The 16,956-nt window shown below is 44.6% G+C and overlaps 1 protein-coding gene across 1 annotated transcript in view; it reads right to left on the bottom strand.

Annotated features, from left to right (window-relative positions):
• The window catches only part of Pkd1l3 (polycystin 1 like 3, transient receptor potential channel interacting), a 60,556-nt gene that overhangs the window by 20,260 nt on the left and 23,340 nt on the right, over positions 1-16,956 (bottom strand). Inside the window, 10 exon segments of the mRNA XM_051201806.1 lie at positions 914-1,148; positions 1,225-1,417; positions 1,967-2,147; positions 2,583-2,782; positions 3,051-3,250; positions 7,144-7,291; positions 10,814-10,991; positions 11,237-11,338; positions 13,326-13,556; positions 16,126-16,319. Coding sequence (XP_051057763.1) covers positions 914-1,148; positions 1,225-1,417; positions 1,967-2,147; positions 2,583-2,782; positions 3,051-3,250; positions 7,144-7,291; positions 10,814-10,991; positions 11,237-11,338; positions 13,326-13,556; positions 16,126-16,319 — 1,862 coding nt within the window.

Consider the following 16,956-nt stretch of genomic DNA (forward strand, 5'->3'; position numbering starts at 1 on the left):
GTTTCTTAAAATTTTTTAAAAAGATTTATTTTATTTTATGTGTATGAGTGATATATATATATATATATGCAACTTGCATGCCTAGTACCCACAGAGGTCAGAAAAAGTTATCACAGCCTCTGGAAACTTGAGCTGTGGTTATCTGTGAGCCACTGTGTGGGTGCTGGGAATTGAACCTGGGACCTTTGCAAAAGCAGCCAGTGCTCTTAACTGCTGAGCCATCTTTCTAGCTGCAATTATGTTCCTTTAAAACAGTGGTTTGTATTTCTTTTTTGTTGTTGTTGTTGCTGGTTTTTAAAAAGTTATTGTCATTATTTTATTTATTGTTATTAATATTTTTATTACCTCTGTGTGTGTGTGTGTGTGAGAGAGAGAGAGAGAGAGAGTGTGTGTGTGTGTGTGTGTGTGTGTGTGCATGCTGTGCAATACTTATGGAAGTCAGAGGACAGCTTCATGGAGTTGGTTCTCTCCCTCTACTTTCATGTGGGTTTTCCTGGGATCAAACTTAAGTTGTTAGACTTAAGGGGTGAGACAGCAAGTGTCTTTACCTGCCGCGATATCTCATCAACCACATGTTTGACCTGGAACTCATAGAGTTCCTGTGTTGACCAGACTGGCCTTGAACTCATAGAGATCCATCTGCCTCTGCCTTTCAAGTGCTGGGATTAAAGTCATGCCACCAACACCTGGTACAATGTTTGATTTTTAAATACTGTCCCCACCTTCAACTTTTTCTGCCATACATATGCTAATCTATTAGCTGCTATCATTTTCTGTTGTTACTCAAAATAGACCTACCGAACATCGCTCTGCCTGTTGATTTATTTACTCATTTTCACTATTTTTTCTACTAATTTTTTTACTAATTGGGTATACACATAGCCTCAGTTCCCCCAGATTCTTACAATGGTACCTTTGCTGGCTGGTTGAGGAAGATGTCTTGAAGCACTGATAGCATCATTGAAATAACCCAGCTGGTGGCTTGGTCTTTGTTCAACTCCAGGCTATAAAGTATTATAAAAAAAGCTGAAGCCAGGCTAATGACACCTAGAAGGAGCCAGCAGCTGTATTTCAACCACTTGTACAGGCAAAATGGCATGGACTTCTTCCCTTCTTCTGGACTCAGGATGGGGAAACTGGTGGCCTGGCTGAAGAATAGAAGTTGAAGGAATCATCTCTGGCTAGGCTCCAGGAGGAAGCTTCCGGGTAGTGACGAGTGCTTACCTGCATGGCCCTCGCTCCCTGGCAATAGTCTGTGTCTCCAGGAGTTCCTGGAGGTTTTGAAGTTGGTTAACTGCTTCTGAGAAGTCACAGGGTTGCTGAACCTGAGCAGCACTGAGCACACTTAAGTGCGATTTCAGTCTCTGTAGAACGTGGAACAGGTAGCGGCAGAAATGGTGGTAGTTCTCAGAAACCACTGTGGATTTATTTCAGGTTCACAAATTCAAGATTTCAATAAATTGGAAACAGTGATGGAGATGAGTAATCTCTTAAGTGACAGTAAAGCTAACCTCTCCAGGTACTGATGGAGACAGGCTCCAGCACCTGACATACTACTCCCTCCTGAGGGTGCAGATACATCTCACCATTGCACAGTTCTGAACTTTGACCTAGATGCTTTTAATACCTTCCTGAGCTTCAGTATGTGCAGCCTAGACTAGCTGAATTCAAAATTCATAAGTCATGCAACCTCTCCACTCAAGGGAAGAAAAAGATGACTTGGCAGGTTCAGCTGATGGGATATGGGATCTAAATATTTTTACATTTTTACAATTAGTACTCTAGTTTTATCACCAGATTATCCAGAAATCAAAAGACCAAAGCTATCAGCTCAAGGTTGAAAGGTTAAGGAAATTAAATAAGCTTAAATTGCCTTGTGCCAAAAGGCAAAAATGATTAAGAACTTAAGGTATGAATGGGGGTGAAGGGATGCCAGATGAGCTAGTAAAAAATCACTGGACTTTACCGTTTTCCTGCTGGGATTCTGTCTGTTGGTGACAGCCTTGGTCTTCTAAGTGAGAATAAATGAGGCTGGAGAAAAGCTTCACGAGCCTGTTAATGTCATAGGAACTCCACCAAGACTGTTCACACTCAGGGAGCAGGTGTGTGTTTCTCCTGAGCAGGAATCCCACAGATTCCTTTAGTTCCTGGATATGGAACCAAGTTGAGAGGCTTCAGTCCATCTTGCATTAGGTCAGCACTGGGTACAGTAACAGATGGCAAGCCTGTTTCTTTTAGTCAAGGGCATGTGCTTAACATAAAGAAACTCAGTGCTTCATTTTCTAATTTTTTCAGAGAAGAGTAACCCACAGTGCCTTCAAAGCCATTTCTCTGGGAGACTATAGAATGAGAGAGGGACAGTTTCCGGGGCAGTGCATGCTGCCCCACACTCAGACTCCAGAACCTTTGGTTACCTTGGAAGAAAGCGAGGAGCATGACTGAGCACAGTTCAGTGAAAGGACTTAGGACAAAGACATAAAAAGGACCGGAACAATGTGAGCCTTCCAAGGAGTCCTCCATGACCTTCCCACCACACAGAAAGGGAGGGTACTTTACATATAAAAACGAACTCTGAAGCTTACCGTGACCACCTGTGTAGGAGAGGGGGACTCACAAGCAAGACCGGAGGGGCAGGCAGCCTGGGTGGGAGGAAGTGGGGGCAGAGTTTCCGGTGGGTGAATGAATTGGAAGAGTCGCCCAAAGACCAGATGGATAGGGAAGAGGATGATGGCGGTCTGGACACTGATGACTATCTCTGACCAGGTCACAGCAAAAGGACCAACTGAAAGGAAAGCCTGGTGTCAGTTTCCAGCCTCCTGGGTAGAGCTACTTATGTGGGCGCTATCTGGAGGTAGAAAGTGGTCCATGGCAGTAAAGAGCCTGGTATGTTCCTAACAGTTTCATTTATCAGTGAGAGCACCAAGAGAATGTGCGAGCATATAACGTCAGGGCAATGGACAGGCAAATGAAGGTACACAGTGACTTGGTTCCTAACCCTAAAAGCGAAGAGGGAAAGACAGCTAAAACATCACCCACTGCGGGCAGCACACATCAGGACTCACCCCTCTTGGCAGTGGTGCCACCCATCTTCCAGAACATGACATTGATGACCATGTCACAGAGAAGTAGTGCCATACAGCAGGAGAGCCGCTGCACTCTAGTGAACTGGTTCCAGGGGTGTCGAGTTGCAACTGAGAGCCACAGATAGTCCTGAGTGAACTTTTCCGTGATGGTGGAGGAGAACAGGTGTCTAAAATGAGAAATTAGATGAGAAAAGACACAATTGGTGTATTTTTAAATTTCATGTGTGGGGGGCTCATATGTCACATCAAGCGTGAGGTCAGAGGACTTGTAGGAGTCAGTTTTCTCCTTATACTACGTGGGTTTCAGGGACTGGATGCAGGTCATTACACTTAGTGGCAAGTGCCTTTACCCACTGAGCCATCCTGCCAGCCTGAGCTTTCACTTTGAAGCAATCTAGACTAAGGCATATTTTGTCCAGTAACAAGAAGCATAGCAACTTCTCAACCCCCACTTAACATCCCTTTGCAATCAAGCTCTCAGATAACATGTATCATTTGAGATTACAACAAATTTTAAGATTTATTTATCTTATTTTGTATGTATAGGTGTTTGCTTCATATATGTCTGTGTACCACATGCACACCTGAGTCCATGGAGGGCCTAGAAAGGCATTGGATCCCCTGGAACTTGAGTTATGATGGTTTCAAACCACCATGAGGGGGCCACAGATTGAACCTGGTTCCTCTGCAACAGCAACAAGTGCTCTAAACTGCTGAGCCTTCTCTCCAGCCCTGTGTGAGCTCTTTACATCACAGAGATTTTAAAATTAAAAAAAAATCCCATCATTTTGATGATCTCCAAGTTTTGGTAGATTTATTTTCCTCAAAAGTAGACTTCTATTCAAAATACTTTAGGACATTGGCAGTTTGATTACCGTCTGTATTCCAAATGTGGGGGAACTGTAAATAGTGTCTCAAACGGAAGAACTAAGAGCACCTGACTAGACTTCACAACAGCATAAGCAGGACTGGAGGCAGAGGTAAGCAAGCTCTGTGATTTCCAGGCCAGCCCCCCCCCAAAACACTCCCCAAACACCAAAGAAACCCCCAAAGGAATAAACATTATGAAAAACAGAAATAAAATGAATTCAAATTCTTTTGTGACATATGACATGTGTGCTGTTTATAGGGGGCTAGGCTTGGAACCCCCAGCCCATGCATGACAGGCAAATACTCTGTCACTGATATGCTGACCCTGAAAAATATGGTCAAGAAACAAAAAAGATTACTGCACACAGATATGGTTGAAATTAGTGAACTGGATTCCACCCAGGCAGAGGAGACAGCTCAGTGGGCAAAGTGCTTGCTGTGCAAGGATGAAGGCCTGAAGTCATGTTTTTTTAAAAAGCCAGGTGTGGTGGTGGCAGTGGTGGTGGTGTGTGTGTGTGTCTAATCCAAGCCCTAAGTGGGAAGAGACAGATGGGGCCCTGGGGCTTAAGGGACAGTCAGTCAGGCCTACCTGGCAAGCTCCGGACTAGTGATAGACTGTCTCAAAAAGCAAGGTGGACAGTGACCACTGACCTCCAAAGCAGAGAGAGAGAGAGAGAGAGAGAGAGAGAGAGAGAGAGAGAGAGAGAGAGAGAGAGAGAGAGAGAGAGATGAGTTTACCCAGATAAGCCACAGGAAAGAGAAGAACAATACATAAATGCTGTTTAACAACATGGAGGATAGCTAGGAGCCTTCAACACAACCAGAGAACAGCAGAGTAGTAGCCTCTTCAGGATTTACATGAGAGAGTTTTTCAGAATTCAGTCCTGACTGTGTATATTAGAGGGACATTCTGAATGCCACATTGTGGTAAAATTTAGGACAGGAAAGATAAGTCCCATTCCCCAAACTATTCTATATCTGACATGGCAGGGAGTTCACCAGAGCAAAACACATTTCCACTGGAGGCACAGTCAGAAATGTTCAGAGGCAGTTTAATTTTACAGCAGTTACAATGGGTGAACCAAAAAAGAATGAAACAGTGAGGGCACGGGAATTCTAAAGGGGTTTTGAAAAACTCTGATAACATTTGGAATCTAGAAGCCTCATGTATGTGTAAGGAAACCCTCTAGAAAGTCCTAATGTTAACTCTTGGATGACCTCAAGACTCTTCGGCAAGCCAGAAAGGAAGGCTGGGGCATGGTTAAGGACCCTGGAGGCATGGCCCACTGGGCACGCACAGCCCAGAACCAAAGAGTAGGAGGCTGGCTGGAATCCAGGAATCTCAGGAAAATGTCTAATCTTCAGCTGAGCACTAAAGCAAACAGGTTAGTTGCCACACAGGCCAAAGAGTACAGACCTCCCAGAAGCAGTTCTGAAGTCACTTAGTGCACAGACAGCAGTAATTACAGCACAGCTCGTAGGAGCAGAAAGCAACCTGAGTTCTCCAGCACTCTGTGATAACAAGTGCTGTTCTTAACACACATAAACAAATGAGAGCACATGCTGGCAATACATAGGGAAAAGACAGTAAATAGATTGCCTGTGAGGAGGCCACGACATTGTGTTTACTAGACCAAGACTGGTAGCCCAGGCTGGCATTGAACTCGTGATCTCCCTGCCTCAGCTTCTGAGTGCTGGGATCACAGCTGTGCACCATCACAGTTGACCTCTACAGAGAGACTTTTTATTTTTTGATTTTTCAAGACAGGGTTTCTCTGTAGCTTTGGAGGCTGACCTGGAACTCACTTTGTAGACCAGGCTGACCTCGAACTCACAGAGATCCATCTGTCTGCCTCCTGAGTTCTGGGATTAAAGGCGTTTGCCACCACCACCCGGCCTAGAAGAAGACTTTTAATGAGCTACTTTAAATCAAAGAACTGAAGGAGATTACATTATGAGACCCAAAATGAAAATAAGACCTTAGTCTTACCAACTATGAGACTACGATAATGGATATAAAAAGAAAATGAGAGTTGAAAGACAGAAGGAGTGAAGTGAGAAACTCACTGTGACAGCTTAGTATTTTTTGTTTCATAAACTCAGAAACCCTACTTCTAGATTTCCAAGGGATTTCTGCACACATCAGGTACAAGACAGAACCTGCACAGTGACAAATCTTATTGGTCACCTAGCCCGTGCCATTGATTTCCTCTGTTCTAATGACTCCCTACTTTGCAGTGACAAGGACCCATGGGGAGGCTCTCCTGGGCTATGGATCATAACTATTCAAAGCTGATCTTATCCAGTCTATTATGCCATCATTTATGAGTTTCAGTTTGGGCCAAAGTAACCCAGGAAGACCCTATGTAACCAGCTAGCTTGCACCAAATGTGACCTAATAATACTGAGGGCACAGGCAAAGTCAAGCGCATAGTCTCTGCTGGGGTATGCAAGCCATAAACTTTATGTTCATGTAAGTTCATGTAACAATTTAAATACATTTTTAAGATCCACTTGAACTCCCATCAAATGGTAGACTGCTTCTTCCCTGGGAAGCTCTACAGAGCGGGGTCATGAAGAACAGGAACTAGTTAGTTCTGAAATGCCAAGTCTAGGGAAAGCTAGTCACAAGATAAAGCACCCACTTTGCCCGAGGCTGACATGTTGGGGCAGCCATATGTAGGGGCAGTGTGGTTGGCAGTCATCACTACCTGCTGACCACGGTTCTAGCATGAAGTCACAGATGGCTACAGATCCAGCCAGTCTAAAGGGACACTACCCGTGTATGCCCTTCCCTTAATTTCTGACCCTCAAAATCATAACAAAAATTGAATGCTTGGTAGTGGGGTGATTTCTTCTGTAGCAGCAGAATGGGAGTAACCTAATACTGCTGAGGACACAGTAGGACTTCTCAGAAGTAACAGAAGCTTATTGTTCCCACCACACAAGGGGAGGAAAGGGAACATTCCTGAGGAGAGGTTATGGGCCACTTTTTTTATTTTGACATTTAGGTGCTTTAGGTAAATTCACATGCTTGGCCTCCTGTAGCCACTCCTTTTGTTCCGAGGAGGGAAATGCCAAGAAGAATCCAAAATTGGGAGTCAAAGAGATTAATAGGGAGACGATGAGGAGTAAATAGATGAGGCATATCCTTCTAAGTGTGCAACAGTGTATGCACTAATGACTGTACCTGAAGGAAGAGAGTTCCCTCCTGCAGGCTGGTGTAAAGACCCTATCACGCTCGCAGTTGCCCAAGTCCACAGCTAGCCAACAATTGCACTGGAAATGCCACCTCTTCTTCATGGTCATGTCACTGACGATCACTTGGCTTACATACCTACAGTTGGATAAAGGCCACCATGAGGAAGTGGGCATTGACTGCTTGCTGTGTGATAAGAGGTCAACTTGCACTTGCAGTGAGTACCCAAGTGAGCAGCTGACGCTTTGCAAGGCAAGGATGATAGGTAGCAAGCCAGTCCCACCTGCTGCCCTCAGGAAGTTCATGTCCAAGATGCTGCCTGCAAACTTTACTGCCTGAGAAGATTGTGTGTGTGTATTTAATTGTTTTTGTTCCAAGTGTCATAATGATCTATTACTTCTTAAAGTATCCCATGCACGTCTATTCTTTATCATTGATATTAAACATTTATGTTAATGACTTATCATCATCTCTAGGCCTATAGCCACATCAGAACTATAGATTCTCATGTCTTAGATTTGATTATCTTCTTAACTAAATTTTCTTTAGTTTTTTTTCAAACGTGTGTGCATTTGTGCGTAATGTTGTGTACGTGCTACAGTGTTCATGTGGAGATCAGAGAGCAGCCGTGGGTGTCAGTCCTCTCCTTCTACCGTGTTTGAGACAGGATCCCTTGCTCTCAGCTGCATCCATTAGGGATTCTCCTATATCCCCCTCCCATTTACTGTCGGAGTTCTGGGAAGACGAATGTATATTGTCACACCTGGCTTTGTATGGGTTCTGGGGATTCAAACTCAGGTTGTCACACTTGCATGGCAAGCATTTTAGCCAGTGAGCCACTTCCCTCCTCAGCCTCTTAGCTACAGTATTTTAGCCTTTAACTATATCTAAAATAAAGAAGAATAGTCAGTAACTCTACAGCGACATTTAAGTAAGTGCTCAAGCGAGATTCTCTTACAGCCTCTTCCTTTAAATCAAGAACTAGGAATGATTAGGCTTAGTGAGGAAGGCATCCAAAGCTAAGATAGGCAGAGCATGGTGCCCCTGGGCCAAATGAAAGCCAAGTTGAGAACATAAAGGAAAAGGTCTTATAGAAAATTAAGACCCCTGCTCTAAAGGGACACATGAATGGAAAAGCAGAACTGGCTTCATGTTGATAGTGGAGAAAACTCCAGTGTTCTGGGCAACATCAGACCAGACACAACATTCCCAAACCCTTATCCAAGCAGCACTGTAACTCTTTAATTCCCTGAAGGTTCCCCAAAGTCAGCAAGCAGCAGAGGAGGCTGAGGCTGGCAGAGCCTGACCCATGTTGTTTACAGCAAGAAGTTGCTCCTGAACATGATGACACAAAGGGAAGAACCATTGCCAACATAGAAGATGCAGAAGGAAACCCAGAAGACCCAGCTATGATCTCGGATGAAGAGGGCTACACTCAACAGATGTTCAATGCAGAGCAAACTGCTGTATTGGAAGAAGAAGCCATCATGGATTTTCATAGCAGCAAGCCCAGTTTTGGTGCTGCTAGTGACCTGAAGTGGTAGCAAATGCTAAGTTACAATTCAGAAAATCTTGTACTCCTAGAGAATTAGGTTGGATCTACTCTTCCTGTGCTCTGTAGATGGTCAGCAAAGCCTGGATGCATGTACATCCATTTACAACAAGGTGTAGGGATTATTTTGAACTCATTGTTGATAACTACTGCTCAGAGAAAGACTTCCTTTGAAACCACAACAGTCAATGGGAACGCACCTGGTCCCTAAGATCTCTAACAGATGCGCAGTGAATTTAGTGCTGTTTTATGCTGTCTAACCCAACATCCACTGTGCAGTCCATGGACCAAGGAATCATTCCAACTTGCAAGTCCTATTAAAAAACACACTCAGAAGAAATTGTTGGCTGATTATGGTGATCCCAGTGCTTGGAGGCAGAGACAGGCAGATAGCTGTGAGTTCAAAGTCAGACTGGTTTACAGGCCAGCCAGGGCTACATAATGAGATCCTGTCTAATTTTTTTTCTTTTTACTTTATCTGTATGTATGTGCACCATAAGCATTCCTGATGGTAGTGGGGAGTGAACTTTCAAGAATATGTTGCTAATTAAGAAGACCCCCCCCAACACATACTAAAATGTCCAGAAGAGATATCAAAACCAACAGATGTGAGTGGCAACACAGGAATACAGAAAACATGAAAGGCTGGTGGCATGACCCCTCCACAAACCAGAATTCAGTGACTGTGCTCAAAGATATGGAAATGGTTAAAAGGTCAGATAAGATGTCAAAGGGTTTCTGGTAAAAAATAATCAGTGATCTGAAAAAAGAATTCAATCTAGATCCGGGAGAGGAAAATCAGAGAAATGAATGAGAAAGTCAGCAACATGGGTTACATGAAGTCCTGCCTTTAAAAAAACGAGGACATAAAAGAGGGAGCCATTATAGGATTAAAAAGAAAACTGAACCTAAAGAAATGTCCAGAGACTACAAGACTGACCCCAACTAACAATTTGAGCAACAGTGGAAAGGCTACCATAAATGCCCTTCCCTGATAATGAGATCAACAACTAACTTACCCACCATCATGGAGCCCTCATCTAGTACCTGTTGAAAACAGAAGCAAACACCCTCAACTAACTGAACTAGAATCCAGATACAGAGAGGGAGGATAAGACCAGGTTGCAGAAACACATAGAAACAGCTGACCTGAACAAGGAGGAGCTAACAGCCCCCAGACGGATAGCTGGGAAGCCAGCATGGGACTGACTCAGACCCCCTGAACATGGGTCTCAGCTAGAAGGCCTGAGCAGTCTAAGGGACCTCAGAAAGTGGAACCAGGATGTATTCCTGGTGCACAAAAGGACCTTGTGAACACATTCCCCACGGAGGGATACTCCCTTAACCTAGAGACAGGAGAGAAATCCTAGTCCCTACTTCACATGACTTGACAGATTTTGATGACCCCTCCTGGATGGCATCACCCTACATGTGGAGTAGGGGGAGATGGGAGGGGAAGATGGTCGGGGTGCATGTGAGGGAGGGAGAGAGGGAAAGAGGGAGGGAGGGAGAGGGAACTGGGATCGATATGTAAAATAAAAATAAATAAATAAATAAATAAGGAAAAAAAAAAAAAAAAGAATGAGGGAGAGAGCTTGTCCTTCATTATACAACCCCCTAACTGTCTTTCTGCCTTCCTTCCTTCCTTCCTTCCTTCCTTCCTTCCTTCCTTCCTTCCTCCCTCTCTCCCTTCCTCCCTTCCTTCCTTTCTTTATTTCTGCCTGGGTTTCATTCTCTGAAGACACGAGTCCTGCAGCCACTTGTTATGATTTGGCTGAAAGCATTATTTACTATTTACTGTGCTAACTTGCTGGTCTCTCCCAAAGATACAAAGGACCTAGAAATAAGAGCCAGTGAGATGGCTCAGTGGGTAAAGGCTCTTGTCACCAAGTCTGACAACCTGAGTTCAACCTGGATTTCCAGAACCCATCTGGTGAAGGGGAAGAACCTACTCTCACACGTCCTTTAACTTCCATACATGGGTGAATGGTGTGTGCACACACACACACACACACACACACACACACACACACACACACACACACTAAATAAATAGATAAATGAAAAAATTAAAAGAAAAAGTGAGCCAGCACAGGGCAGGTACTTATCAAGAAGGGTTGTCGCCAGAATTGTCATGCCACAGCCGAAGGCCATGCAGGTCCCCCAGCCAGGATCCAGTAGAGAGGAGGAAGACATCCAGTGCTCCACGCTCAAAGACCGTGTTGTGTGGGTCACACAGGTGGTGGGGCTCACTGTGCCCTTCGGAGCCATAGAGTGTGATAACAACCTAAGAGGAATGAGGAAAGATAAAATATGAGGCACTGCAACACTATTCTTTTGGGGTTTTCCTTAAGCAGAGAGAAGTAGCCATCAGAAATTAGACAAGTCCAGAGGGTTCCTCACATCACACTTTAGGACTAGGCAGTGGCAATCCCGTGATTCCTTTTAAAGTAACATTGGACACCAAGATATTGCCATGTTAGAGGGTGCCTCATCGCAGAAGACAAAGTAATGAGCGTGGGTCCTGCTAACCTGAGCTGTAGTAGCAGCCCTCCTTCGATACCCAGTGTAGACCTGGATAAGGTAGTGAAATGCAGAGCTGGGGTCATTGTCAGCCAGGACAGTCACCTTCACCTGCAGGAAGAGCAGAAGCAATAAGCTTGCCAGGCCTACTCAGTAGAGCCCCAGTTGGGAACGGGCTTCTCAGTGGCAGTGTTGGAAACCCATGGAAAGCAGTGGGAGGTGGTGTCACCACACACACACACACACACACACACACACACACACACACACACACAGTCCAGGAAAGCGACCAGAGGGATGAGGTCTGAAACTCCAGGCTGCCTTTAAAATGAAACCCCCTTAGGGTCATCGGGATGAGCCTTAGGCATTAAGCCCCCCACCTCCCTCCCACTCAGGTAGGAGTAGTATCTAATGTAGAGGACACCCGGGAAACTGGAGTTTCAGATAAACAATGAGGGTCATGGGGCCTGCTAAAGATTCATTTCCCGTTTATATGAAATACAAATTAAGTTGCTGGGGGGTTTTGTTTGTTTGTTTGACACAGGGTTTCTCTATGTAGTCCTAGCTATCCTGGAACTTGCTCTGTAGACCAGGCTGGCCTTGAACTCACTGAGATCCTCCTGTCTCTGCCTCCTGAGTGCTGGGATCAAAGGCTTGTGCCACCACTGCATGGCCGCCTGTCTTGTATTTTTATTTCTAAAGCTGGTGACACTTCACCCAGAACAACAACCAAAAAACAAAACAAAACAAAACAAAACAAAAAAACCCCAGATACTCCTCCTCCTAGACCGTCCAAGTATAAATAAGAGGATGCAATGTAGCTATTGGTAGATCCCTTGTCTAGCTCGTATATGGCCTTGAAAGAAAAATAAGTAATAAATACAACAGAAATCAAGAAAAAGCTGCCAAAGAATTTTACTGTTTAAATTGTTTTTCAGGGGCTGGAAAGATGGCTCAGAGGTTAAGAGCATTGGCTGCTCTCCCAGAAGTCCTGAGTTCAATTCCCAGCAGCCACATTGTGGCTCACAATCACCTATAATGAGATCTGGTGTGCTCTGCTGACATGCAGGCAGAACTGTATACATAATAAATAAGTAAACCCTAAACATTTTTTTTCTAGTCACAGCTAGGTGTGGTGGCACTTGGGAGGCAGAGGCAGGTGGATCTCTATGGGCTGGAGGTTAGCCTGAGCTATGTAGTGAGTTTCAGGCCAGTCAGGAATACTCAGTGAGACCCTGTTTAAAAATAATGTGCCCAGCTAAGTATGATGGCTCACATCTGTAAATTTAGCACTTGAATTACTGTGATATCAAGGCCAGCCTGGGCTATATACTGTGTTTCTTGAATCAAGCTGGGGAACAGTGTGAGATTGTGTCTCAAGACAGAAAGTAAGTTTTAAAAACTTTAGCATTTATTTATGTGTGTGCAGAGTGGGGGCACAGGTGTGCTGTGACACACAAGCGGAGGTCAGAAGACAACTTGCTGTTTTCTCCATCCACTAAGTGTATAGTGAAGATCAGACTCAGTTTGCCAGGTTTAATGGCAAGAACCTTTACCCAGTGAGCCCTATCACCAACCCCAGAAAAGAATTCTTTACATTATTATATACTCTAGTTATGTTAAATTACACATTGATTCAGCATATTTTTTCTAGTGTATAAGGTAAGATAAATATGAGTCTGATAGCTGGGCAGTGGTGGTGCACACCTTTAATCTCAGCACTTGGGAGGGGTAGAGGCAGGTGGACCTCTGAGGCCAGTGTGGTCTACAAAATGAGTTTCAGGACAGCCAGGGCTACTCAGAGAAACCCTGTATTGAAAAAAACAAACAAAAATAAGATTCTGATTTCAGTTGAATTCCTATCACAGGTATTTTCTGGTTTATTTCTAATCTGCATGATCCAATCTTGGCCCTCCAAAACAAACAAACAAACAAACAAACAAACAAAAACCTACTTTGTTTTGAGGCAGTAGATATACAGAAAGATTTAATACAACCTCACTTGAATTTCTCTGTTCCCTGGCCCCCAGTGCCTACTTCCCCTATCTAACTTGACACACTCAAGACACCATGGCCTTTGGAGTCCAGACTTTCTCACCTTCTGCATGTCTGCTCGATCCTTCCTCCATGCCCACGTGACTAAGAGGATATAGAATCCTAAAAGGCTGGCCAGTAACGACACCCCGACAGGGTTCTTGGTCACATGAAGAAGCAGTTTGATGGTGTTTTCCACATCCACTGTTCTGGGCACAATGAAGAAGTCGCTGCTGAAGAAGGTCAGATGGTTACAGAGACACTGTGTCTTCAGAATGGTGCTCTGGAGCCCTACCTGGAAGGAGATCGAAGACACCAGCAGCCTTGAGACGGAAAAGGATGTGAAGACTGTTTTCTGTACATTTGTATCATGTGTATGTGCACAGTGAGCATGCACTATAGAACACATGTGGAGGCCAGAGGACCACTTGCAGGAGTGAGCTCTTCCCTTCTACCACATGGGCTCTAGGGGTTGCACTCAGGCTGTCAGGCTTGCAGCCCTGGTGTATGGAATCTTCTTCAATGCTGACCTATCACTGCATCTCTAGCTCCTAATGTGGCGCCTCACATGTCACATGTCCATTGAGTATGTGCAGAAAGAATGAGTATGGGCAGCAAATCCAGGGCTGAGGCTATGCTCGACAAGAGAGAGGGAATGATAACAGTGAGGGACACATAGGTGGCTTTGATTATTCCTGAGTGTTTTGTTATTTTTAAGACTGAATGAGGCTGGGTGTGATGGCCCAGGCCTATAATCCCAGCATAATCAAGTGGATCTCTATGACATTCAAGCTAACTTGGGCTGCACAGTTAGACCCTATATAATTAGGATCAAAATAAAACAACAACAACAAAATAAAACAAAAAGCCCTCTGAATTAGAAAAATAATAACTTTGAGGAAGCTGTGTGGTATGTTTAGAACTTTTAAATCATTCCCTGTAATTCTCCATATTGTATAACATTTCTTCATAATGTGTATTTTTAACTAGTACCAGTAAGTATGAATAAATGGAAGCTACCAATGCATGTATGAGTTGGTACACGAAAACACTATAACATGGGCTCAGTGGTAAAGTACTTACCTAGCAATTGTGAAGCCATGGGGTGATCCCCTCTGCTGAAAAGTTTGCCTCTGTGACTAATTCCTTAATTTTCCCACATGATGCTAAGTCCTGGCTGCTCAGTCCCTACTCTGGCCCGAGAAAACCTCTCTCCTTGTGCTCAGAGACACAGCATCACAGCCAGCTTTAATGGGGCAGAAGTACTCGATGGTTCTGTCATGAATGCATATGTCCTGAGAGCACAGACGCTCTTGAGTCTTGCTCCTCAATGCATGGTTTCCCCAGAACATGTTGTGACTCTGCCTGGCACACCGCAGCCACCCCTGCAGAACCTGCTTCTTAGTAGACTGCTGGCTGGGGAATGTGCCTGAGAAGTAACTACCCAGAAATTACCGTTTGAGGCAGTTGTTTTCTTGAGAATTCCATTTTTCCTTGCCAAGTTAATTTTTATCTCAGGTTAGCCTTGGACTGATGATCCCCCTGTTCTGCCTCCCTGTGCTGGCATTACACACAAGCACCACCATGCCCAGCTCCAGTCTCAGACCTTGAAAGAAAAGCTTCATGATTTACCAGGGCCTTGTTTCAGTGTGGTGTTCTTGAAGTAGACATTGGATCAGGCTCAAGGATGTGCAAGCTGGTTGTGGTGACACATACCTGTAACCTCCATACTCAGAGAGGCCAAAGCAGAAATATCAAGAACTGGAGGCCAGCTGGGTGTTGGTGGTACATGCCTTTAGTCCCAGCACTTGGGAGGCCGAGGCAAGTGGATCTCTATGAGTTCAAGGCCAGCCTGGTCTACAAAGTGAGTTCCAGGACAGGCTCCAAAACTACAGAGAAACTCTGTCTGGAAAAAACAAAACAGAAAAAAAAAAAGAACTGGAGGCTAATTTTGGCTATGTAGTGAGAGATATGATACTGTATGAAAGGGCCAGACACCAGGAACAAGATGGTGGCTGTAAAGCTGTCCTTGCCTGTTTGGGGTGTACAAGAATCTGCAATGTATTCTCCTCCTCCTTCTTCCTCTTCTTCTTTTAAAGGCTTACTTTTATTTTAGTGTGTGTGTGTGTGTGTGTGTGTGTGTGTGTGTGTGTGTGTGAGATGAGGCCAGAAGAAGGCATTGGATTCCCCTGGAGCTAGAGTTACAGGTGGTGGCTGTAAGCCAACATGTGGTTGTTGGGGCCTGAATTTGGGTCCTCTGGAAGAGCAGGAAATGCTCTTAACTGTTGAACCACCTCTCCATCCCATCTGTAACATGTTCCCAACCAGAAACGTCTTTTTCTGTCTAGCAGGAGGCTTGTATCTTTCAGCTCCAGCATATTTAGCAAACGTCTTCCACGTTGGCTTTCTTTTGTCTACAGCTGTCTGCTGTCACTCAGTGCCCAGCACTGTCAGACTTGCCTACAACTGCATTAAGATGAGAGCTGGAAAAACATGGCTGGGTGGTGGTGGCACACACCTTTAATCCCAGCACTCAGGAGGCAGATCTCAGAGTTCAAGGCTAGCTTGGTTTACAAAGAGAGTTCTAGGACAGCCAGGACTGTTGCACAGAGAAATCCTGTCTCGAAAAACAAACAAAAACAAAAATACAAAAAACAACAAAGAACAAAAACCAAACCAAGCCAAAACAAAAAACAAACCCACAGCTCCAGAGACATAACCTGCCAGACTACCACAGGCCACCCTCCTCTTTGTACCCAGGATGATTTGCTTTCCTTCAGATTGCTGTTGTTTCTGACCTGTCCCCAAGGAGGGGAGGGAAAGTAGGGCAGCTAAGGTCTCAGAGGGCCCCATTCCTCTCTTACTTGGCATCCATCGCTCCTCCATGTCCTGTTGTTTTGGTCCCAGAAATAGCACTGGGTGACAGCCGTTACCACTGAGACTAGGATAGGTGTGTACTGTGTGGCCTCTGTACTTTTATTTACCACAGCCATTACGTAGTAGGTGCCAATCCCGTACCGCAGGCTCTGTGGTGTCAGCACCCATGTGTACTCCTCATCTTAGGACAAAGAAGAATCATGGGTTATACTTCCAATGGGGTAGAATCTCTTCAGAGCCACAACTACTATTATTCATTACTATTATCTTACCTACAAATGAGGATATAAGTCTAGTACCAGAAATGTGTGCAAAAAAGACCAGTGACACAATCCTGAACTCTGCATCAAATCCATTCCAGTAAAGGAATCACGTTCTTTTGATACTTGCACATTTAGGCCGAATGCATTGGAATGCACTATGAGTTTTAGAAACATGAAACCATTGCACATGGACTGGCGGTGTGAATAAGAATGGCCCCCACAGGCCAATATGTTTGAATGGTCATCAGGGGATGGTAGTACTTGAGAAGGACCAGAAGATGTGACCTTGTTGGAGTAGGTATGGCCTTGTTGGAGGAAATGTGTCACTGGTTATGGGCTTTGAGGTTTCAGAAGTCCAGCCAGGCCCAGCATCACTTCCTGCTGTGAGGGATATAGAACCCTCAGCTACTTCTCCAGTACCATGTCTGCCTGCATGTTGCCATGCTCCCACCATGATGATCATGGACTAAACCTCTGAAACCATAAGCAAGCCCCCATTACATGCTTTATTTTATAAGAGTTACTATGTCATTCACAGCAATAAAACACTAAGAC

Source organism: Phodopus roborovskii, unplaced genomic scaffold, assembly GCF_943737965.1.
Source record: "Phodopus roborovskii unplaced genomic scaffold, PHOROB, whole genome shotgun sequence".
NCBI lineage: Eukaryota > Metazoa > Chordata > Mammalia > Rodentia > Cricetidae > Phodopus > Phodopus roborovskii.